A 26384-nucleotide genomic window follows, 5' to 3' on the forward strand; every position below is an offset into this window, starting at 1 on the left:
GTCTTGAGAAATCTGCCCTCATATGCTTATTTGTGTCTTTGTTGTATGTGTTATCTTTTTCTATTACTGGCATATCAATAATTTTTATTGTTTCATTACAGGGGGAACATCCCTACTCTGAACAGGTATGGTTTTTATGTGATTTTCTGTCAAAAAGTAAAACAATTACAATAGTGTAGTAATTTTACAGTGATGTTATGTATGCTGTTATACATGCTGTTATACATTATCGCAGAAAACAGGATAAAACGAGAAGTGTCGAAGGCAATAGAAGTATAGTAGCAATCTGTTGGTATATATTCACGAGCAGCAGACTTATTGTAGTGATTTCTCCAAACTAAAATATGTTACTTGCATATGAATGATTCTTCAACAAGTTTGTCTTGTGTCAATATAATTTAATAGAATAAAGAGGGAGGAACAAGAGGAAACTGGGATTAAGGCTAAGGGTCCATTCACACGGAGGAAAATGTACCGTATTTTGCGGACTATAAGGCGCACCGGACTATAAGGCGCATTACCCATGAGCGCCTTATAGTCCTGCCTAGGTCCATATATAAGGCGCACCGGACTACAAGGCGCAGCGCTGTCCGGTGTGCCTTATATGATTGAAAGCGGCGGCCGGCAAACTTTGCCGGCGGCCGCTTAACCCCCCGCGTGCCAGCCGCTTCTATTCATTTCAATGGTACGCTTCCATTGAAATGAATGGAAGCGCTCGGCACACGAGGAGTTAAAGAACTTCCTTCTTGATCACGTCGGAATAATCTCCTTACCTTTTTACCATAGCCAGCGCCGCCTTCTTCCGCAGCTCCGTCTCTGTCTTCTTTGGGCCTCATGGATGACGCATGCGCAGTCGGCTCTAACAGGCTCTCGCAGCCAGAGCCGACTGCGCATGCGTCATCCATGAGGCCCAAAGAAGACGACACGGAAGGCGCGAACACAGCTCAGGGAGAAGGCGGCGCTGGCTATGGGAAAGGTTAGAGACGAATAGTCTTTTAAGGCTATTCCGACGTGGTTAGGGGGAAGAGGTTCTTTTAATGGTAGAATCTAGAGTTGAGCGAGTACTGTTCGGATCGGCTGATCCGAACAGTACTCGCTCATCTCTAGTAGAATCTCTTTAAGCAGCGGCCGCCGGCAAAGTCTGCATGCCGCTTCCATACATTACAATGAGAGCGCGCTATTCAAATAGTTAGAGATGAACGAATACTATTTGAATAGCGCGCTCCCATTGCAATGTATGGAAGCGGCATGCAGACTTTGCCGGCGGCCGCCGCTTGACTCCTCGCGTGCCGCCGCTTAACTCCTCGCGTGCCGCCGCTTCAAGCCTTATATAAGGCGCACCGGACTATAAGGCGCACTTTCGATTTCTGAGGAAATCAAAGTATTTTATGTGCGCCTTATAGTCCGGAAAATACGGTAGTGGGAAAAAGCACAGCAGAAACATGTCCCGCATTACTTTTCACAGAAAGTCTGTTTCCATTATACCTATAGAGAAACCGTTGGGGTCTCCGTAGGTATAATAGACAAGCTGCGATTTTCAAAAACGCAATGGTTTTCAGAAATCGCAGCATTTCTGCTGAGGGTATTTTTCGGCAGTGTGTGGATGGCTAACTTAGATCTATAAATTCAATTATAAGAGAAAACTGTGCCCAAGTTTGGAGTCCTTGGAAGCAAAAGTTCATTCTTGGACATGTAGTCTCTTCTTGGCTATGTCACTCTATCAACTGAAAATCAGTTGTCAATGTAGCTGTAGAGTAGGAAACAGTGGGACTGATTTACTAACCAAAATGTACCTGAATTCAGGCAGAATTGTTGCAGAATGCATAATTATTGTGGTGCAACCAGGGGGGCCACTACAGGGTATTCAGCGGTAACAGTTGTACCCTGATCTTGTGGTTTTGGAGCTTCAGATTACACCTCTTCATGAATTGTTGATATAAATTCTATTTGGGGAGGGAAAACTTATGGAAGATTACAATACAATTTTTTTTAATTGATTGTATTCTTTTTATTATCTTTATCAGAATGTCATTTTCTTCCAATCTTAACCATTATGGGATGGTGCATGTTGCAAGCGTCAGTGATGTTCTTCTTGATACTTCTTTTACTCCTCCGTGTCAGAGAATGGGCGGTATGGTTGCTTTTCGGACTTTCGATGATTTTGTCAGGTATGTTCTGTTTACATTAACCATTTGCATCACAATAATTAACATTGTAATGTAGATCATACCTTGAGTTTCTTGCAAAGGATTTTTCCATACTTTAGAAGTCATGTAATGTCAATTTAATCATTCACATTGCTTATACCTAGCCCTTTTAATTTAATTGCTTACCTACAATACTAAGAAAGGTGCTATACTAATGTCAAAGGATAGCTCGTCAGTTTTTTGACATCCACTATACTATTAATGATAGCGGCCATTAACCCCCTTAAACCCCTAAATACATTTTCCCACTATTTTCTGATGTTCCCCAGAGCAAGATCTGGAGTGGCGAACCATTGTGATGACAGTGTGGAGCCTATTGAAGTCTCCTTGGCTTATTATTATATAAGTTCCATTACAGACTGTGCTAAGCAGCCTGTATTACAGCAATAGCAGTTTTATTATTGTACTAATGATCAAAACCCCTAACAGTAAAAAAAAAATTTTTTTAAAAAATGGCCCCTCCCTTTCACAAATAAAAGTAGATAGTCAAAACATATACATTAAGTATGTGTCTGAAAACGACTAGTCTGCAAACTTATAAAAATACTTTTCCCACACAGTAAAAAAAATAACCCAAAAAAGCTCAACTGCCATTTTTTCTCTGCTTCGCATCCCATAAATATTTGGTAAAAAGCCATCAAATCAATAGACAATTCCTAAAATAGTATAAACAAAAAGTTGGAAGGTGGGGAATAAAAAATGGAAATCGAAGTTTTTAATAAATATGAAAACACCTTTTGGACAGGGGCCTCATATAGCATAAACTGCAGCATTTTAAATTAACTGCTGTGGAAATCGCGGCATATCAGTTATATCTATGGAAACACTGGCAATTTACATATAAGTATGATGGAAACAGAAAGTCCACAGCTGAAAATTCTGCAGACTTTCTGTAAAAATTGTTTAGTAGAGGTCCAGTGCTTAAAGGAGTTGTCCACTTATGGGGTTGTCCACATTATTGTGCCAACCGCACCATTGCTCCACTCTCTCATAGGCTGATGCTTATACGGGTGAACGAAGGGGCAGTGATCGACTGTATTGGTATGCGCCATGGGCATGCACCTTCACTGTACAACTTTGTAGCTGGTGGGCATAAACCTAAGATTACCATGTTAAACAGGGAGTGCTCCTTCACCAGAAGATAACTTACCCGAGTGTTTGTTTTTAAATGTGTGTATAGCAACATCTGAAATGATGTGGAAAACACCTCAGTTGTGAATGTATCTCACCATATCCTGATATCTTGGTTGTTACTACAGTCTTCCATTGCATTACAATGCATTCTTTCTGACCATAAGGGAGTCTGTACAATGGGATGTCATTTTTGCTTCCATCTAAGATTTTCAAACCTTTATAGTATATTTTAAACCTGAATGAAGCCAAATGGATACTGCTAATGTTTCTTCTACTGATCTGTTTCTGCATGACTCGCCACCCGCGTTTTGGTTTGTGGGAGCTGGTGTCTGTTTTGGGAGCGGGGAATATAGGAATCTGCTTGCACAGTAAGGAATGAAATGTCAGGAAGAATTAGGCATAACTGTCGACTATGGCCCAGCAGGGACTTTCTTCTCCTGAATCAATGAGTGTGGCATCTGTCTTTCCATGTGTGCAGATGCACGACCCCTGGGAAGAGAGGTGATTACACAGCGCTCATTGCTCACGTCATAAGCTTTTCTGTTATTTGCCTAATAAAGGACGATTAAATTAATGCAAGCGTTCTGCATGTCAGCTTTGAAAGCTTTAAAATTGTAACTTTCTTAAACATTTCACATGAAGTTGAGCAGGCTTTACCAAGTGCAGCTAGGGATTATGGGAATATAAACACAATCCTGGGGGGATTGTGTGGAATCCACAAAAATTACAGCTGATGTATTTTTATATTGGAATGTACAGGCCATATTGCACTTAATTTATTAAATGCTGCTTTTTTTAACAGAATGTTTGATGATGTCATGAGTTGCTTCTCTGACTCTCCTCCCCAAAGTCCTATATTCCCTGAGGCAGGTCATCCTTCGTTGTATGATGAAGATGACAATAAGGTACGTATGTAGATAATCTTAATTTATGATATTGTCAATGGATCTTGAACATTAAGGCTAAGGCCCCATGGGCCGTAAAACGCATTGCTGTTCTTTCCGCAGCGCTTTTAAGAGAAAGTTCACAGAGTTTTCCTCTGCGGACTTTCTCTTAACATTATATCTACGGGAAAGCCGCCAGCGTTTCCGTAGATATAATTGACATGCTGCGATTTGTCCGTGCTGAGATTTCTTCCTCAAAGTGGGGATGGGATTCGCATGAATCCCATGGACTTTGCCTGCACTGTACGCCGCGATTATTCCCGCAGCGTCTCCGCTGCAGGCAAATCGCGGCGTTTACGTCCCGTGGGGCCCCGGACTCAGGGAGTATTTAGTCAAATGTTTAGACACAAAAGAGTAAAGCTGGTTCTCTTTTAAGATTTTACAGTGTTCATCAATTGTCCTAATCTATTCATTACATGTTGGTTTTGCATTTAGGATCATTTGTATATCAGCTTTATTGCCACTTAGAAACTGTAGGTTGCCATACTCATTAGATAATTTTTGGCCAAATGCTGGTTCAGTTTGTGGTGAAACTTAACATGCCTGATCTTTCTTTTTCCTGACATCTGCTGTAAGGGAAAGTTTGGACATCCTTAGAAATATTAAACAGTTTGCCAATCTTACCAAAATCAGCAAGTATTGTCAGTATTCATTTTCTGTGTAAATTCACATACTTCTACTCTTTTGTGAATTTTGATAAGTCGATCAGTCCGGAAGTGTGTTAAATGTGGCTGTTATTCTAAAAAGGAAACACTTATCACTCATTATCTGGGAACATAAGTACCAACATCTGCCCTATGAATTTATTAATTATTAAAGGGGTATTCCCATGTACATAATCATATCTATATTTGTAGATAATTAAAAGTTAAACATTTTTGCAAATATAAGTAATTAAAAATTCTGCAAAGTTTTAAAGATTTTCTCTAACTTTCTTAGTGGTGACAGTCTTTTATCTTGATTGGCTGCCATGAATACGACCACTGATGCAGAAACTTTCTATGGTCTGGGACTTGTCAGGAACCCAGCCATGATTTTCTTACTGTAGCTGGGTTATCAGGCAGGGACACTACATGTATGAGAAGATATCCCGGCCACAATAAAGAAATCATGGCTGATTTTCTGACCTTAGAAAATTTCTGCATTAGTGGTCGTATTCATGGCAACCGATCAAGATAACAGACTGTCACCACTAAGAAAGTTAGAGAAAATCTTTAAAACTCTGCAGAATTTTTAATTACTTATATTTGCAAAAATGTTTTAACTTTTAATTATCTACAAATTTAAAAATAATTATGTAGATGGGAATACCCCTTTAAGGAAAGAGGTGTTGAGCGATGTGTCTGTATTATACCGTAAAGCCACTTTATGATCTTTAATCTCAGTAGGTCCATGTGTGCGAATTCTTGCATATAGTGACTTATACCCTAGCGCTCTGGATCTCTGGCCCCCATTCCATTTAAAATATGCGAAATGGAAGCAGGACTTTTCTCTGTGCCATTATAGTCAATGGGAAGATCAACACCCAATACCCAGGGGACAATCTGTATGCAAGATGGGCGTGTTTAGTGATGATGCATCAGTGCTCAGTAATCCTCAATCCCCAATTTTGGTGCAACTATACGTTTTGCTTCATGTATAGAGTACTGTAAGAACTGAAGAGAACTCACTGCTCACTAGAGCATTGTGACTCCTTCAAAATGCAGATGATTACTGCGTTTCTCCAAAAATAAGACCTACCACTAACATAAGCCCTAGCATAATTTTTTAGGACTTTTGGCATATGCATGAAATATAAGGCCTACTCCCAAAATAAGCCCTAGTTACAGGTCATAAAAAAATTGTCGAGGCAGCTATACATGTAAAAAAGTACATAGAATACAGCAGAACATATACAGTAGACCCTTCTTCAAGGAAAAGCAGGCAACCCCAAAAGAATTGCACTCTCAAAAGAATGCAGAAACCCCCCAAAGAATCGGACATTTACTTTAAGGAAGCCATCTGTACAAGATGGCACTAGTGAGATGGTTCTCTACAACAATGAGACTTGACTGAGATGGTTCTCTACAACAATGAGACTTGACTACCGGCAGTTCCAGGCTCTCACATGATCGGGTAGTCCTGCTGACATCACTCACATCAAGCGTTATGGCTGCTTCCGGGCCACCAGGCGGAGAAAACTGCTACACTTAGCTGTAGTGGAACGCTGCAATGGCAATGGATCTGACAATGACACATCTTTGACAGGAGTGGCGCAGATCACTGTGTTAGATCCCATTCACCATTGTTTTGGATCTAAGGGGGTCTGGTGAGTGGATGATTGTTCATGGGAAAAAAATAAAACATACCCTGAAAATAAGCCATAACCCTTCTTTTGGGGCAAAAAAGAAAACACGGTTAGTCATCAATATATGGATAGATGCCTCGATACATAGACCAGCATAGATGACTATACTGTCAATCACTGTGTGTGGGTGGAGTAATCTGGTCTCTCACCGTTTCTTTTAGAGGTCTTGACAGGATGTTCTCCACTTTATAATTAGAAATCCTACTCTAAATTATATAAGCATATATAATAAAAACTTATCACAGTGCTCATCTTCTCTACCTCATATCATATCCTGCTGTCAGGTAGGGCAGGAGCTCTTGTTCCTGTTGCATGATAAACAAACGTGTATACATTTGTATACTTTTTGAATTCCATAAGTACATTTTTTGAGTAATGTTGCCATAAACATGTTATGTCATAAAAATGTTAAAACTGTTATGCTTGTTCTTTAGCTTGACGTTTGCCAACTTTATTTTGTTTACATGTAATGCTGTCTTTTATACGATTTCAAGAGATTAAATCTTTTTTGTGCTCTTCAAAAATCTCTTACAGAGCATCCGAGATGAACCTATACACATTTTAAACATTGCTATCAAAACCGACTGTGATATTGATGATGATGGCTTGGCCGCCATGTTCCGAGAATTTACGCAAAACAAAGTAAGCAGTTTCCTTTATAATTTATCTGTTTGCTGCTGTGCTATTTCTAGTATCTAAGAAGATAACAAATCTGTCACATTGAAAATGCTGTGCAACCTATTGTTTGCATGGTATAGAGTTTGAGAAGCCTAAAGGTGTTTTCTGAGATTTTTTTTTTCCTTTTTTTGGATAGACAAAAAAATGTGGTGACATAAATTTTTCTAATTTAGACCAAATAAAAATTTCCTGCACTTTTACAGAAATGTATGATTAACATAATCTTTGTCTACTTAATGGTATGCATGATGTGCCATTCATTGTACACATGGCTTCAGGTGTCAGCCACACCCATTAAACGTTATTGACTGCCAGAGCAGCCCGCACCTCATTCACAGCAGTGATTAAAAGGTGCAGAAGCAACAAGGTAGACCAGCACACTTTTTATTTTCAACTATTCTAGCATCTCCCCTGTCTCTTTCAGATAGGCATTCTTCTGTGAATGGTCACAGATAGGGTTTTATGGACACCGATGGACTGGGAGCATGAGAAATGCATAGGGAGAGTGAAAGAGATTTGCAAAATGTACAAAAGATGTAAATGCTCTATCATTAGCCTAATGCAGGGAAAACTGCATGCTGTAAAAAACATCTGTTTTTTATTTTGTTTTTTAAACAAATTTTTTTTCTGATAACACGATCTGTGTTTTGTCTTGTTTTTAGCACTGTGTGAACACAACCTTACACATACATTGTCATATATATATGTGTGTGTGTGTGTGTGTGTAATTCTGTATACAGAGATATGTGTGCATATGTGTGTGTATTATTTATGCTGTATATAGATCTATGCAATTTATATGTAATGTAACTATATAATAAGTGTGTGCATGCATATATACACACAAACACACACATAGGTAACTATTTATACTAGGTGTGTAAGAAAAACTGCTGTGAGCTTGAGATGCTGGGAGGGGCTGCCTGGAAAAGCACTGACACTCCCACAGCCAGGAACTAGAAACCAGAAAGTACTGCATGAGCCTGAAAATATGTGGAATGTTAAAAACGGTCCAAATAACATAAAGGTAGTCATTTCTGTATAACATGAGCATTGCAGAGATATCGGTCGGTCACTGCATAGGTTTGAACCCTCGACAATATATATTTACAATATATAAATCTACTCAGCTCTTCCTTCAATGTGCTGCTGGAGGATTAGACTGCTTTTTCAATGTGATGGGTTCTGTAAACCCTGGTAGTAGTACAAGAAAATAAAAGTAAGGTAGAAAAATAAAATTACCCCTTTTCACTATATTAAAATAATTTTTCTAGTGATGTGCCCCTCAAACTAAATTTTGTTGTTGTAACACTTGGTCATGTAGTTGCATTGTGAACTTTATTGCATTGTGTGTGTACTAGTGATTGCATATAGAAAAGATTACATTGCCGCTGCCTTTTTTTTTTACCCTTTGATTTTAAAAACCTTGAACAAACTCCTTTGCTTTTCCCGCTGGGAGGAAAAAAAAATCTGTATTTCTTTTCTTAAAAACAAATAGAAGCGGAAAAAGATAGTTTTGATTTTCATCTGTATCAAGCCTCAGGCAGTAGGAGGGAAAAAAACATTTAAACATCTACTAGAATAATCCCAATTGTCCAAATAATATCTCAGCCCCAGCATGTTTATAGAAATTAGGATCATATACTTGTAAATGACTTGCAGAGGAGATGGAAGCAGTCAGCGTTAATGGAGTTTCTCCAGGTGCTGCTGCCTAATCGCCTGCTTATAACTGTAGACTGACTGAGAAGCCCACATTATCACAATGTAATCAGAATCCTGTTGCTATGCTGTCATTATATGCCACTTGTGGAATTTTAAAAGCAATAACAATTTTGATGTTAAAACTCCAAGTATTAGAGTTATTTTCTCTCCCGGACAGTAATATTATTGCAAATGCTTGCTATATGATTTTTTTTTTCTTAATTGCAATCCTCCTTTCCTGAATGCTGAGTGAATTGAGCTGTTAGCTCTTGTGATTTTCAGAGCTATGAAATACAATAAGGAGAGAGATGATGATTGCTTGTAGTTACTATAGCTCTCATGGGTGTGCTTATAGACAGACCCTAAACATAGCTTTGTCCGGTTATAGTTGTAGAAGATGAATATTGATTTCCCTCTTATTTCCTACACCCCTTGTTCAACAAATGCGAAGACCGGAAGTGTTTTTAGTTATCAGGAGGCTAGAGCTTATATGGAGTTAAAGAACACCAAGCATGTAGAATATCCTGCGTTGGCAGATTCTTATATAGGTATTCATCAGTGGTGGGGGTCCTTGCTCTGGGACACACGGGGGCACAAAGGGGCACCAAAATGGCCATCATGATTCACTGTTGCCTGTAGCGGTATTATTGTACCACTCTCCAGCCCTTCGGCGAACAAACTCCCTTTTTTCTTGCCAAATATTTGAAATTTTGAATCATTAGTCCAGAGCCATCTGCATAGTTCTGCTGCTTGACCTGGTTTCCATGCCAAAGGTATGGGTTTTTGGCCACAATTCTTCCACTGGTTTCTGACAATTCTGAGTTGATGGAACTGATTTACATTTTCTGAATTGGAAGGGAAGAAAGCATGATTTGTCTTTTATTTGTTACGCTAAGTTTCATTGACTAACCAATGTGCCCACGGTCCTCAAAATTGTTCATTTTTGGTGATTCTGTAAATTTGTTTGTAACAGAAGGCAATTTGTGTCATCAGGGCAAAGGTTATTCTACAGCCAATGTCTTTGAAGGGGTTTACTCAGCCCTGATTGGATTATTCATACTGATGCATACCTCCCAACCGTCCCGATTTTCGCTGGACACTCACAATTTCGGTGTCCTATCCCGCGGTCCCGGTCGGCGGGAGGTATGTCCCGATTTGAACTCATCGGCGTCAGCTGAATAAATAGATGTTTAAAGCAGGAGCTGTCACAGCTCAGCTCCTGCTTTAACGCTGCGCTCCGGCATTTGTAGCCGCGATGTGATGACGTCACATCGCGCCTACAACTATGTGTATGAGTGAGAGAGTGGAGAGAGCGGCAGGGGAGCGTTGGAAGGTGAGTGTAAGTGTTTGTTTGTGTTAAACATTAAGGTGGAACATAATGTAGGGGCCCATGAAATTGGGGGCAGATGAAGGGGGGGGGAGAACGGCATGACTCTGGTGTAGATGAAGGGGGGAGGACGGCATGACTCTGGTGTAGATGAAGGGGGGAGAAGGGCATGATTCTGGGGCAGATGAAGGGGGGGGAGAACGGCATGACACTGGGACAGATGAAGGGGGGGGAGAAAGGCATGACACTGGGGCAGATGAAGAGGGGGGGGAGAACGGCATGACACTGGGACAGATGAAGGGGGGGGAAGGCATGACACTGGGGCAGATGAAGGGGGGAGAACGGCATGACACTGGGACAGATGAAGGGGGGGGAAGGCATGACACTGGGGCAGATGAAGGGGGGAGAACGGCATGACACTGGGACAGATGAAGGGGGGGAGAAAGGCATGACACTGGGGCAGATGAAGCAGGGAGAACGGCATGACACTGGGGCAGATGAAGGGGGGGAGAACGGCATGACACTGGGGCAGATGAAAGTGGGGAGAACGGCATGACACTGGGGCAGATGAAGGGGGGAGAGCGGCATGACACTGGAGCAGATGAAGGGGGGAGAACGGCATGACACTGGAGCAGATGAAGGGGGGGAGAACGGCATGACACTGGGGCAGATGAAAGTGGGGAGAACGGCATGACACTGGGGCAGATGAAGGGGGAAGAACGGCATGACACTGGGGCGGGGCAGATGAAGGGGGGGAGAACATCATGACACTGGGGCAGAGACAGTGGTACATGAAACCGTGGGCAGATGAAGGGGGGGAGAACGGCATGAAACTGGGCAGAGACGAGGGGACATGAAACTGGGGACAGAGATGGAGGGGGGGGGGGACATGAAACTAGGGGCAGATGAAGTGTGTATATGAAACTGGGGGAGAGATGGAGGGGACATATAATTTACGGGTGACTGTAGGAGGATTATACTGTGTGGGAGCACATGAAAAATGAATGAGAATGGGCGGAGTCAACTTAAAAGTGGGCAGAGCCAAATTTGCAGTGGTGTGCACTGCATATTTTGTCCCTCTTTCTACTCTTCAAAAGTTGGGAGGTATGCTGATAATCTAGCATCAGTCATCAGTATGTGATCTGCAGAGCAGCAGCACTGTGAATAGGTCATCAGTAAGAAAAATTAGTTTGCGACCAGAGAACTCCTTTAAAGAGGATCTATTATGACCTTTAAGTTAGAGCATCTGCCTTAATTGCAGAGATATCAGCCCCGTTAATTTTGGCTAATGACATTACTGCACTACTCCAGGGGCTGGCCTGACAATTCAAAGTTGTTATCCTCGCATTCCCATCCCCACAGTGTGGGAAAATACACGTAGCGAACTCACTGTAATTTCCAAACTGTCACAGTTTTGGAAATTGTACCATGTCAATTATACCAGTGGAAACGCCGGTGGTTTCACTATAGGTATAATGGAAGCAGAAAGTCCGTAAAGGAAGTCACTATGGACATTCTGTGAAAAGCACAGTGGGAAAAACTACGATGACTTGGTGTCACAGTTTTTCCCGCTGCAATTTTTCGCTACGGGCCGCTATGTGGGACCTTAGCCTTTGAGAGGATTCTATGAGGGTGACCTGTCACAACTGTATTTGTTAATCGATGTACAACAGTCAGACCGCTGGGCTAGGGTTAAAGTAGAATCAAGGTCTCGCTCCCAGGATTTCCTAAAATCAAATATAGTATTGCGAGGTGAGGCTTTCAACAAACTATATATAAATGAGAGAGAGCCTCTGTTTGTAACTCAATATAGGCATAGTCTCTCAAAATCAGTGGAGGAGATCTCAGTATTAGGCCAGTTGCAGACAACCGTGGGCAAGATCCATGTGCTATCCTAGTTTTTTGCGGATTGCATATTGGCCCATTCATTTCTATGGGTACATGCAAAGGACCATATTTTTCACTGATCAGTGTGTGAGCCGTGATTCTGCGCCACATCAGATAGAACATGTCGTATTCTGTTCAGTTTTTGCAGAATGGACTCGTCCATAGAAGCCTATGAGAGACTAAAGGAACAGAGGCAGAGTAGAACGACCAATATCCTAGCAGAAAAAAAGAACCCATTGAAGTCAATGGGAGGCTTTTTTTTTCAGCGTAGAATCTGACGCGGATTCCACACCAAATTCAGCGGCATTTTCCTCCATGTGAATGCACCCTTAAGTAGCCATAATAACTTGCTTTCTATGATTTGCCTACATATGATGTAAGCTAATAAAACTCATGATTTAGTGATACACTTATGAGAATGTGGTGAAATTCTCCAATTTTTATTGGTTCCAAAAGAACAAATGAAGCTAGCTATGAAGTAAAACATGAGTAAGGAGGTAAGAATGTGCGTATAAAGTGAGGTGAGGGTGTATTGAAGCTTGAATCGGAAATTCCTTGACAGTTGGGAGTGGAAATGGTGCTCATATAGCGATTTAATTATACAGGGTTTTTTTATGGGTAGAAAAATCTAAATGTTTTAATGTATTTTGCATGTTGTAGTGGCCCCTCAGCTTATCTTTCTACTTTTTTGTGTTTAGCCACTTGTGGTATTTACCTCAAAAACAAATTTTCAGCATTTTGAGATTAAAATGAAAAACATGATGTGTATGTCTTTTTTATTAGAAAGCTGTGCTGATGGATCATGGAATTCGTCGACTGACATTTTTGGTAGCCCAAAAGGTAATATTTTATCCTCTAAAATCTCTGTGAATAATGACAATGGTTTTTAGCAGAGCTTTTTCTGTGTATAGACATTTATCAATTTCAGATGCAGGATAGATGATCAAAGGGGGCCCCAGTACTGAGACCCATAGGATCTCTCGATTGTCGTTGCAGATTTTGCTGCAATTTTTTTGGAGCCAAAGCCAAGAATGGCTACAAAAGAAATGGGAAATATATAGAAAGTTCTTTTTCTTCTCTGTTCTGATCAATCCACTCCTGGCTTTGGCTCAAAAAACACAGCAAAATCTGCAACAAAAAAAGCTGCATTTCCGCAATGTGCAATATTGCATTTGAAGCATGTAAAGACCATAATGACTACAGAATTAAGGTATCGCTAAATAAGCAGTATCCTAGTATACTCATTTAAAAGAGCAACAATTTTTGGAGATGTGGATCTTCTAACCTGAGATTATTTTTTCTTATATATATATTTTTTAAACTATGTAAAGTGTTTGGTATTTTTCACTGTAATTTCTACACTAAGCTTCTTTTCTTTTCTGTTATGTTTTTTTTTTCCTCAGGATTTTAGAAAGCAGATTAACTGTGAGGTAGACCAAAGGTTTCATGTGAGTATGCATAGATAAAGAAAATTAACTGCTAAATAAATAATGCATTGAGATTTCTGAGCTATTCATTAGTTTTTATAACATCTGTTCCTTCTTTGATGTTAATGTTTTTTTTTTTTTCTTTAATGCCATTACCTGTCATGTCTGTTTTAGTAAATACTTGTATTCCCGTAGCAGTTCTGAAACATCTTTTCTTAGCACTCTGCGTTGTGTATTCCTCTGCTACCCTTCCTGGAAAATTATATTGTGGGGATAACGTCTATCCTTATGGAGAGACCACCTTCTCAGGTGTGTGGAGACTTATACAGCCATAGTTGCTCCACTGCAAGGGAACATGGGAAGAATATGCAAATCTGTCTCCCAAGATGTAAACAGGGAGACAGTGCCTCTGTTATGCTGCCCTCTATAGCAAGCACCCTGAACAACATGCCCGACTTCCCAGAAGTCTTTACTAGAGATGAGCGAACAGTGTTCTATCGAACTCATGTTCGATCGGATATTAGGCTGTTCGGCATGTTCGAATCGAATCGAACACCGCGTGGTAAAGTGCGCCATTACTCGATTCCCCTCCCACCTTCCCTGGCGCCTTTTTTGCTCCAATAACAGCACAGGGTAGGTGGGACAGGAACTACGACACCGGTGACGTTGAAAAAAGTAGGCAAAACCCATTGGCTGCCGAAAACATGTGACCTCTAATTTAAAAGAACAGCGCCGCCCAGCTTCGCGTCATTCTGAGCTTGCAATTCACCGAGGACGGAGGTTTCCGTCCAGTTAGCTAGGGGTTAGATTCTGGGTAGGCAGGGACAGGCTAGGATAGGAAGGAGAAGACAACCAACAGCTCTTATAAGAGCTAAATTCCAGGGAGAAGCTTGTCAGTGTAACGTGGCACTGACGGGCTCAATCGCCGCAACCCAGCTTTCCCAGGATCCTGAATGGAATACACTGTCAGTGTATTCCCGTATACCCGATATATACCCCCGATACCCGTTCCAACGGTGTGCCCCCCCACCTTCACCCCAGAAATACCCTGCAAGTCCCCTAGCAATAGGATTGGGGCTATATACACCCACTATTTTTGCTACTGCCATATAGTGCCATTGTCTCACTGGGAATTCAAAGAATATATTGGGCTTACATATAACTTCAATTCCAGGGAGAAGCTTGTCAGTGTAACGTGGCACTGACGGGCTCAATCGCCGCAACCCAGCTTTCCCAGGATCCTGAATGGAACACACTGACAGTGTATTCCCGTATACCCCATATATACACCCCAAATCCCCGTTCCAACGGTGTGCCCCCCCACCTTCACCTCAGAAATACCCTGCAAGTCCCCTAGCAATAGAATTGGGGCTATATACACCCACAATTTTTGCTACTGGTATATAGTGCCATTGTCTGACTGGGAATTCAAAGAATATATTGGGGTGACGTGCACCCACAATTTTTGCTACTGCTATACAGTGCCATTGTCTCACTGGGAATTCAAAGAATATATGGGGGTTATGTGCACCCACAATTTTTAATACTGGTATACAGTGCCATTGTCTGACTGGGAATTCAAAGAATATATGGGGGTTACGTGCACCCACAATTTTTAATACTGCTATACAGTGCCATTGTCTGACTGGGAATTCAAAGAATATATGGGGGTTACGTGCACCCACAATTTTTAATACTGCTATACAGTTCCTTTGTCTCACTGGGAATTCAAAGAATATATGGGGGTTATGTGCACCCACAATTTTTAATACTGGTATACAGTGCCATTGTCTGACTGGGAATTCAAAGAATATATGGGGGTTATGTGCACCCACAATTTTTACTACTGGTATACAGTGCCATTGTCTGACTGGGAATTCAAAGAATATATGGGGGTTATGTGCACCCACAATTTTTAATACTGGTATATAGTGCCATTGTCTGACTGGGAATTCAAAGAATATATGGGGGTTACGTGCACCCACAATTTTTACTACTGGTATACAGTGCCATTGTCTGACTGGGAATTCAAAGAATATATGGGGGTTATGTGCACCCACAATTTTTAATACTGGTATATAGTGCCATTGTCTGACTGGGAATTCAAAGAATATATGGGGGTTACGTGCACCCACAATTTTTACTACTGGTATACAGTGCCATTGTCTCACTGGGAATTCAAAGAATATATGGGGGTTATGTGCACCCACAATTTTTACTACTGGTATACAGTGCCATTGTCTGACTGGGAATTCAAAGAATATATGGGGGTTATGTGCACCCACAATTTTTAATACTGGTATATAGTGCCATTGTCTGACTGGGAATTCAAAGAATATATGGGGGTTACGTGCACCCACAATTTTTGCTACTGCTATACAGTTCCATTGTCTCACTGGGAATTCAAAGAATATATGGGGGTTATGTGCACCCACAATTTTTAATACTGGTATACAGTGCCATTGTCTGACTGGGAATTCAAAGAATATATGGGGGTTACGTGCACCCACAATTTTTAATACTGCTATACAGTTCCTTTGTCTCACTGGGAATTCAAAGAATATATGGGGGTTATGTGCACCCACAATTTTTAATACTGGTATACAGTGCCATTGTCTGACTGGGAATTCAAAGAATATATGGGGGTTATGTGCACCCACAATTTTTAATACTGGTATACAGTGCCATTGTCTGACTGGGAATTCAAAGAATATATGGGGGTTATGTGCACCCACAATTTTTAATACTGGTATACAGTTCCATTGTCTCACTGGGAATTCAAAGAATATATGGGGGTTATGTGCACCCACAATTTTTAATACTGGTATACAGTGCCATTGTCTGACTGGGAATTCAAAGAATATATGGGGGTTACGTGCACCCACAATTTTTAATACTGCTATACAGTTCCATTGTCTCACTGGGAATTCAAAGAATATATGGGGGTTACGTGCACCCACAATTTTTAATACTGCTATACAGTTCCTTTGTCTCACTGGGAATTCAAAGAATATATGGGGGTTATGTGCACCCACAATTTTTAATACTGGTATACAGTGCCATTGTCTGACTGGGAATTCAAAGAATATATGGGGGTTATGTGCACCCACAATTTTTAATACTGGTATACAGTGCCATTGTCTGACTGGGAATTCAAAGAATATATGGGGGTTACGTGCACCCACAATTTTTAATACTGCTATACAGTTCCATTGTCTCACTGGGAATTCAAAGAATATATGGGGGTTACGTGCACCCACAATTTTTAATACTGCTATACAGTTCCTTTGTCTCACTGGGAATTCAAAGAATATATGGGGGTTATGTGCACCCACAATTTTTAATACTGGTATACAGTGCCATTGTCTGACTGGGAATTCAAAGAATATATGGGGGTTATGTGCACCCACAATTTTTAATACTGGTATACAGTGCCATTGTCTGACTGGGAATTCAAAGAATATATGGGGGTTATGTGCACCCACAATTTTTAATACTGGTATACAGTGCCATTGTCTGACTGGGAATTCAAAGAATATATGGGGGTTATGTGCACCCACAATTTTTAATACTGGTATACAGTGCCATTGTCTGACTGGGAATTCAAAGAATATATTGGGGTTATGTGCACCCACAATTTTTACTACTGGTATATAGTGCCATTGTCTGACTGGGAATTCAAAGAATATATGGGGGTTATGTGCACCCACAATTTTTAATACTGGTATACAGTGCCATTGTCTGACTGGGAATTCAAAGAATATATGGGGGTTATGTGCACCCACAATTTTTAATACTGGTATACAGTGCCATTGTCTGACTGGGAATTCAAAGAATATATGGGGGTTATGTGCACCCACAATTTTTACTACTGGTATACAGTGCCATTGTCTGACTGGGAATTCAAAGAATATATTGGGGTGACGTGCACCCACAATTTTTAATACTGGTATACAGTGCCATTGTCTGACTGGGAATTCAAAGAATATATGGGGGTTACGTGCACCCACAATTTTTACTACTGGTATACAGTGCCATTGTCTGACTGGGAATTCAAAGAATATATGGGGGTTATGTGCACCCACAATTTTTAATACTGGTATATAGTGCCATTGTCTGACTGGGAATTCAAAGAATATATGGGGGTTACGTGCACCCACAATTTTTACTACTGGTATACAGTGCCATTGTCTCACTGGGAATTCAAAGAATATATGGGGGTTATGTGCACCCACAATTTTTACTACTGGTATACAGTGCCATTGTCTGACTGGGAATTCAAAGAATATATTGGGGTGACGTGCACCCACAATTTTTAATACTGGTATACAGTGCCATTGTCTGACTGGGAATTCAAAGAATATATGGGGGTTACGTGCACCCACAATTTTTACTACTGGTATACAGTGCCATTGTCTGACTGGGAATTCAAAGAATATATGGGGGTTACGTGCACCCACAATTTTTAATACTGCTATACAGTTCCATTGTCTCACTGGGAATTCAAAGAATATATGGGGGTTATGTGCACCCACAATTTTTAATACTGGTATACAGTGCCATTGTCTGACTGGGAATTCAAAGAATATATGGGGGTTACGTGCACCCACAATTTTTAATACTGCTATACAGTTCCATTGTCTCACTGGGAATTCAAAGAATATATGGGGGTTATGTGCACCCACAATTTTTAATACTGGTATATAGTGCCATTGTCTGACTGGGAATTCAAAGAATATATGGGGGTTACGTGCACCCACAATTTTTGCTACTGCTATACAGTTCCATTGTCTCACTGGGAATTCAAAGAATATATGGGGGTTATGTGCACCCACAATTTTTAATACTGGTATACAGTGCCATTGTCTGACTGGGAATTCAAAGAATATATGGGGGTTACGTGCACCCACAATTTTTAATACTGCTATACAGTTCCTTTGTCTCACTGGGAATTCAAAGAATATATGGGGGTTATGTGCACCCACAATTTTTAATACTGGTATACAGTGCCATTGTCTGACTGGGAATTCAAAGAATATATGGGGGTTACGTGCACCCACAATTTTTAATACTGCTATACAGTTCCTTTGTCTCACTGGGAATTCAAAGAATATATGGGGGTTATGTGCACCCACACTTTTTAATACTGGTATACAGTGCCATTGTCTGACTGGGAATTCAAAGAATATATTGGGGTTATGTGCACCCACAATTTTTACTACTGGTATATAGTGCCATTGTCTGACTGGGAATTCAAAGAATATATGGGGGTTATGTGCACCCACAATTTTTAATACTGGTATACAGTGCCATTGTCTGACTGGGAATTCAAAGAATATATGGGGGTTACGTGCACCCACAATTTTTAATACTGCTATACAGTTCCTTTGTCTCACTGGGAATTCAAAGAATATATGGGGGTTATGTGCACCCACAATTTTTAATACTGGTATACAGTGCCATTGTCTGACTGGGAATTCAAAGAATATATGGGGGTTATGTGCACCCACAATTTTTAATACTGGTATACAGTGCCATTGTCTGACTGGGAATTCAAAGAATATATGGGGGTTACGTGCACCCACAATTTTTAATACTGCTATACAGTTCCTTTGTCTCACTGGGAATTCAAAGAATATATGGGGGTTATGTGCACCCACAATTTTTAATACTGGTATACAGTGCCATTGTCTGACTGGGAATTCAAAGAATATATTGGGGTTATGTGCACCCACAATTTTTACTACTGGTATATAGTGCCATTGTCTGACTGGGAATTCAAAGAATATATGGGGGTTATGTGCACCCACAATTTTTAATACTGGTATACAGTGCCATTATCTGACTGGGAATTCAAAGAATATATGGGGGTTACGTGCACCCACAATTTTTAATACTGCTATACAGTTCCTTTGTCTCACTGGGAATTCAAAGAATATATGGGGGTTATGTGCACCCACAATTTTTACTACTGGTATACAGTGCCATTGTCTGACTGGGAATTCAAAGAATATATGGGGGTTACGTGCACCCACAATTTTTTCTACTGCTATACAGTTCCATTGTCTCACTGGGAATTCAAAGAATATATGGGGGTTATGTGCACCCACAATTTTTACTACTGGTATACAGTGCCATTGTCTCACTGGGAATTCAAAGAATATATGGGGGTTATGTGCACCCACAATTTTTAATACTGGTATACAGTGCCATTGTCTCACTGGGAATTCAAAGAATATATGGGGGTTATGTGCACCCACAATTTTTAATACTGGTATACAGTGCCATTGTCTCACTGGGAATTCCACAAATAATTTGGGGATTCATTCACCCTACATCTCAGGCTCTTGCCATATTCACCCAGGTTGTCAGTGCTGCACCAGCTCGTTCCCAGACAGCTCGGCCCGAAAAACACGTTACCTATATAGAGGATTTGGACAATGAAGACAACATGTTCTAAATCTAATGTCTGCACCTTCTCCAGAATTAAAATAAAGGCAGCGTTTAACTTTCAAATAGCACTGCACAAAGGAAGAGCTTATCAGCTTGTCTCATGACATGCTACTGAAAAGTTTCATTTGTGTATCTTAATGTAAATATAGTTGTATAAGCTTTTTGGGTTTTAGGCACTGCCAAGTTATTTATTACCACCCGCTCCCTTATAATGATGATGACGCCAAAGTCACTGTGGGTGTTCAGAGCTCACAGCTTTGGGTGACATTTGTCTTGCTCTCTGTCGGTACCAGCTGTCTTTTTGGATACCGTAAAGTTATGTTGACTTTATTAACAGCTATAGAAGCTTTAGCCAGGTTGTGACGGTGTGTAACCCTAACAACACTAAGTGGGATACACATTAATAGTCAGTCTATGTACGCTAAACGTATCACTGAAGTAATTTTTTTTCCCTCTCCCCTAATATAAGAAAGGAACAGACATTAGACCTAGACCGGGGTTCGAGGCTTGAAAAAATCCAGTATTATTTGTTCTTCATGATGTGAAATATGTGTTGAAAAGCAACCCAAGATGAAGTCAGCCATGTGTGCCAGTGTGTTACTTGGCATGCCTTTGCTGGCCCCAACTGTAAGGGTCACTCTCCATTTCCTCCATTTTCCACTCCCCTTCACACCATTTGTGGTGAAGCAATGGGATGCACTGAAGTGCACCCTCTAGCCTCGTGTGGGATAGGGACATCAGATGCCACTCCAACCCCCTCGTCTTCCTCCGCCAGCCAACGGTGCGAAGATGAGAGGAGTGTGCTCTGAATGTTTTCTGCCTAGCAGAGGCTAGTTCTCACTTACGAAAATGGCCCCACTTTGACCTGTATATCAGGCACAATGGTGTAGGTTTCAAAGAAACATGGCACCAACAAGTTGGAAAACGTGGGCCATGCGTGGACCGTGTTTGAGTCTGGCAAGCTCCAGATCTGCTACCAGGTTCCAGCCATTATCACAGGCGCAAAAATGCCAGGCCCCAGGTGTAGCAGGGAAAAAAAAATGCCATCTCAGCCAGGATGGCATCCCTGACCTCGGAGGCACTGTGCTGTCTGTCCCCCAAGCTGATCAGTTTCAGCACGGCCTACTGACATCTCCCCATGCCAGTGTTACAGTGTTTTCCGCTAGTAGCTGGGGTGGAGGTTGCAGCTTCGTAGGGTTTCAGTCTACTCCTGCCATGAATTTTGGCCTGGGAGAGGAGATAGGCCACCCCAGTTTGCACCCGGGGAACAGACTCCACCACATTCACCCTGCCTGTCATTAAAGATAAGCACTGCAGCATCCCTGACCACAGGCGCTTGTCCATGTGTCGGTGGTCAAGTGGACCTTGCAGCAAAGCGCAGAGCTCTGGGCCCGACTGATGTTATGGGACACATGCAGGCGCAAGGCAGAGACAGCACACCAAGAGAAGTAGTAACGGCTAGGCCCAGCATAGGGAGGTGCCCCAGCTGCCATCTGCTGACGGAAGGCCTGGGTCTCCAGAAGCATAAACAAACACCAACATCTCCAGGGCCAGCAGTTTATCGATGAGGCTGTTACAGGCTTGGGCATGGGGGTGGGTTGTATTGTACTTCTGCCTGCAATGAAAAGCTTGGGAAATGTGGAGTGGCTGGGAAGAGGCGCATGATGGTGCAGGCCAAAAGGGCGCATGAGGGTGAACTCCCCAATGTGTCAGAGATAGGTGTGTAGGTGTCCTTGCATCATATACTTGCACCATATTTGGCTTTGGAAGTTAATTTTGTGCCAAAAAGTGGTTAAGACAGCGATCCCTCAGCTACTCCCGTTACACTGTCTATTGAAGTTACCATCTGTGGAAGTGGACCACCATTTCTAAGATCCCAAAGGAAGCAGGCAAGAGATGTGCAGTTCAGAAAAAAAGATGAGAAAATAAGTTTAGGCTGTAGAGCACAGAGGGATCGGAGAGGACAGAGCTGGTGTCGGCCAGGTATTCCCACAACATGCGCCTATACTTGTCCCTCCTGGTGACACTAGGCCCCTGAGTGGCAGTAATTTGTCCAGGGGGGCCATTAACGTGTTCCAGACCTAGGAATAAGTCTTCCAACAGGGTAGAGTTTTGCATGCCTTTGCTTCTACCCACTGTTTTTGCTGCTTAGCTTCCCTCCACATCTACTCTGCTTTCACCCCTAAACATCACCCCAGTTTATGCCTTTGCTTCTACCCAGGTTTTTTGTTGATTTAGCTTCCCTCTACATCTACACTGCTTTAGCCCCTAGACATCACCCCTGTCCATGTGGGGTCGGTGGCCTCGTCATCCACCAACTCCTCTTCCAATTGCGCACTGCCCCCTTACTGCAAACCGCACATGACCACAGCTTGCCTTGATGGCAACTGTGTCTCATGATCCCCACTTAGGTCCAGACAAGTCGGTGGCGGGTCCAAAACCCCAAAATTGGAAGGAAATGGCAGATGCTGCAGTATTTCTAACACCTGTTCCTGGTGCTCGGGCCTGGTCTGTGTTGTACCCTGCACCCTGCTTAACGCATCTGCCATATCCGAAGTTGTGCTGAGCGCATGCTAATGTTTCGTGTCCAGTGCAATGGATGGGATGGGATTTCACATAAGTCTGCCACCCATGGCCACTCATGGTTGAGCAACTGAGGGAGTTGACTTTGACGAACCCGAGGGTTTTGGAGTTGGAACTACATCAAAGGTCTGTGCTGCTCACACACTCTGCTCAACACATGATATGTTTAGTGCCAGCAGTGTGGAGACGTCGCACAACAGCCGTTGTTCCAGCAGGTACAGGCGTTGTAGGAGTGCATAGAGGCTAGCAGCGGCAACTATACACTTTAAAAACTATCCGCACAAGCGCCACACTTTCACCAGTAGCTCAGGAACATTGGGGTACCTTTTTCAAAAGATTAGCAGCAATGAGTTAAAAACGTGGCCCAGGCATGGAATATGTTGCAGGCTGCCAAGCTACAGAGCCAATCCCAGGTTACGGCCATTATCACACATGACAACATGCCTGGGCCCAGGTGCAGTGGCAAAAACCACATTGCCGTCTCATCGAGGATGGCATGACTCACTTTGTAGGCAGTGTGCTGTCTGGCCCCCAAGCTGATGAGCTTCAGCACGGCCCGCTGACGTCTCCCCACACCAGTGTTGCAGCGTTTCCAGCTCGTAGCTGGGGTCAATTTAACAGCGGAGGAGGGTGGTGTTTCAGCCCTCCTCCCAGGAATGTTGTGTGGGGAGACAAGTCAGGCCACCACATTTTGCGACCCGGTCCACGCCTCAACTACATTCAACCACTGTGCCCAAATTGAAAGGTAGCGTCCCTGTCCGCATGCACTTGTCCATTCGTAACTGGTCACATGGAACTTTAGGGCTAAGCGCTGAATTTAGGGACCGCCTCATGTTTGGGGGAAAGTGCTGGTGTGGACGGCACAGTGCGGTGGCGCAGTAGACACTCTGCCCAAAAAGGGCAGAGTGTCCCCCAGCCGGGATTCCAACATCTCCTGGGCCAGATTTCTTGAGATGAGGCCGTTGAAGCCTTGGGCATGTGGGTGGGTTGCGCTGTACTTTAGCATGAAATGAAAGGCTTGGGAGATGGGGAGTTGCTGGGAAGAGGCGCATGATGGCGCGGGCAAAAGGAGAAATGGCAGGAAAAGGTGAGGATAAGGGTGAACTCCCCAAAGTGTCAGAGGCAGATGTGGAGGTGTCCTGGCTCCTGGTCTGGACTGCAGCGCCAGCCCTGTCAACAGTGGAAGAGGCAGTGGCCGCCAGGCCAAACGACGATTATCCTGCGCTTGCTCTCACCCACTGAGCCCAGGGCTTGCCTTCCAAATGATGGCACCCGCAAGAGGTGGTGAGATTCCTCTCCGCAGATCTCCAAACCATCTTGGACTTGCAAATTGCACTAAATTTGTCATGTAACTGACATGTATATGATGAGTCTATCCATTGTCTGTTCATTTTGGTGAAAGTCAGCCTGTCAGCTGACAGACAGCTGTGCTTGTCAGTGATGATGTCACCGGCTGCTTGTACCCCCAGTTTTTGCTGCTTAGCTTGCCTCCACATCCACACTGCTTTTGCCCCTACACATCACCCCTATCCATGCCTGTGCCTCTAGCCATAAGTCTGCCACCCATGGAAACTCATGGTGCAGAAAGTGAGGGAGCTGACTCTGAGGAACCCTTGGGTTTTGTAGCTGGTACTCCATCAAAGGTCTCTGCTGCTCACACACCCTGCTGAACATACGGTATCTAGGGTTAGAGCGTGTGGTGACCTCGCACAACAGTAGGTGCTTCAGGCAGATGTAGGCCTTGCTGGAGTGTATTGCGGCTAGCTCCAGGTACTGTAGACTTGGGAAAGTGGGTGTCCAAGTGCCGCACTTTCACCCTTAGCTCAGCTAATTTGGGGTATGTTTTTAAAAATCATTGCACCACTACATTGAACATGTGGGCCAGGCATGGAACGTGTTGGAGGCTGGCAAGCTCCAGAGCCCTCCAACAAGCTAAAAAACCTGGCCCCAGGGGCAGCGGGGATAAACAAATTGCCATCTCATCCAGGATGGCATCCCTGACCTCAGAGGCAGTGTGCTGTCTGTCTCCCAAGCTGATGAGCTTCAGCCCAGCCTGCTGACGTCTCCCCACACCAGTGTTGCAGCGTTTTCAGCTCGTAGCTGGGGTAAATCTAACAGCGGAGGAGGAGGAGGGTGGTGTTTCAGCCCTCCTCCCAGGAATGTTTTGTGGGGAAACAAGTCAGGAAAATTCTTGAAACGGGAGAGTTTTGCATCTTTGCCCTTGCTGCCTATGGACATCCCTTTGCCTCTAGCCACCATTTTCCCTGCTTTGCTTGCCTCCACATCCACACTGCTTTTGCCCCTAGACATCACCCCAGTCCATGCCTTAGCTTGTACCCCCAGTTTTTCCTGCTTAGCTTGCCTCCACATCCACACTGCTTTTGCCCCTAGACATCACCCCAGTCCATGCCTTAGCTTGTATCCCCAGTTTTTCCTGCTTAGCTTGCCTCCACATCCACACTGCTTTTGCCCCTAGACATCACCCCAGTCCATGCCTTAGCTTGTACCCCCAGTTTTTCCTGCTTAGCTTGCCTCCACATCCACACTGCTTTTGCCCCTAGACATCATCCCTATCCATGCCTCTTCCCCTAGCCATAACTCTGCCACCCCTGGAAACTCATGGTGCAGAAACTTTGGTTGCTGACTTTGAGGAACCCTTGGGTTTTGTAGATGGAACTCCATCAAAGGTCTGTGCAGCTCACACACCCTGCTCAAGATATGGTATTGTAGGGTTTCAGCGTGTGTGAATGACGGACAACAGCCTGTGTTTGGACAGATGTAGGCCTTGCTAGAGTGTTTTTAGGCTAGCAGCGACTCCTGTGCACTTGCAAAAGTGGGCGCACAAGCGCCGCATTTTCAACAGTAGCTTCGGTACATTTGGGTATGTTTTTAAAAAACTTTGCACCACTAGGTTAGACGTGGGCCAAACATGGAACGTGTTGGAGGCTGGCAAGCTCCAGAGCCGCTACCAGGTTCCAGCCATTATCACAGGCGTAAAAATGCCAGGCCCCAGGTGTAGCAGGGAAAAAAAAATGCCATCTCAGCCAGGATGGCATCCCTGACCTCGGAGGCACTGTGCTGTCTGTCCCCCAAGCTGATGAGCTTCAGCACCGCCTGCTGACGTCTCCCCACACCAGTGTTTTAGCGTTTGCCGCTAGTAGCTGTGGTGGAGGTTGCAGCGTCGTAGGGTTTCAGTCTACTCCTGCCATGAATTTTGGCCTGGGAGAGGAGATAGGCCACCCCAGTTTGCACCCGGGGAACAGACTCCACCACATTCACCCTGCCTGTCATTAAAGATAAGCACTGCAGCATCCCTGACCACAGGCGCTTGTCCAAGTGTCGGTGGTCAAGTGGACCTTGCAGCAAAGCGCGGAACTAAGGGCCCACCTGATGTTGAGTGACACGTGCTGGTGCAAGGCGGGGACGCCACACCGGGAGAAGTTGAGACGGCTAGGGACGGCATAGTGAGGTGCCACAGTTGCCATCAGGTCCGGGAAGGCGGGAGTTTCAACAAGCCGGAACGCCAACCTCTCCTGGGCCAGCAGTTTAGCGATGTTGGCGTTCTAGGCTTGCGTGGGTGGGTGGTTAGCGGTGTATTTCTGCCGGCGCTCCAATGTCTGAGAGATGGTGGGTTGTTGTAAAGAAGCGCCTGATGGTGCCTTTGATGGTGCAGGAGAAGGAGATAAGACAGAAACA

The 26384-nt window shown here is 43.3% G+C and overlaps 1 protein-coding gene across 1 annotated transcript in view; it reads left to right on the plus strand.

The window, feature by feature from the left end:
- Positions 1 to 26384, plus strand: part of ACACA (acetyl-CoA carboxylase alpha) — a 290659-nt gene that overhangs the window by 125792 nt on the left and 138483 nt on the right. Inside the window, exons 29-34 of the mRNA XM_075264375.1 lie at positions 102 to 125; positions 2025 to 2168; positions 4144 to 4246; positions 7167 to 7274; positions 13009 to 13065; positions 13629 to 13673. Of these exons, the coding sequence (XP_075120476.1) occupies positions 102 to 125; positions 2025 to 2168; positions 4144 to 4246; positions 7167 to 7274; positions 13009 to 13065; positions 13629 to 13673 (481 nt within the window). The remainder of the gene's footprint in view (positions 1 to 101; positions 126 to 2024; positions 2169 to 4143; positions 4247 to 7166; positions 7275 to 13008; positions 13066 to 13628; positions 13674 to 26384) is intronic.

Source organism: Leptodactylus fuscus, chromosome 2 (assembly GCF_031893055.1).
Source record: "Leptodactylus fuscus isolate aLepFus1 chromosome 2, aLepFus1.hap2, whole genome shotgun sequence".
Taxonomy (NCBI): Eukaryota; Metazoa; Chordata; class Amphibia; order Anura; family Leptodactylidae; genus Leptodactylus; species Leptodactylus fuscus.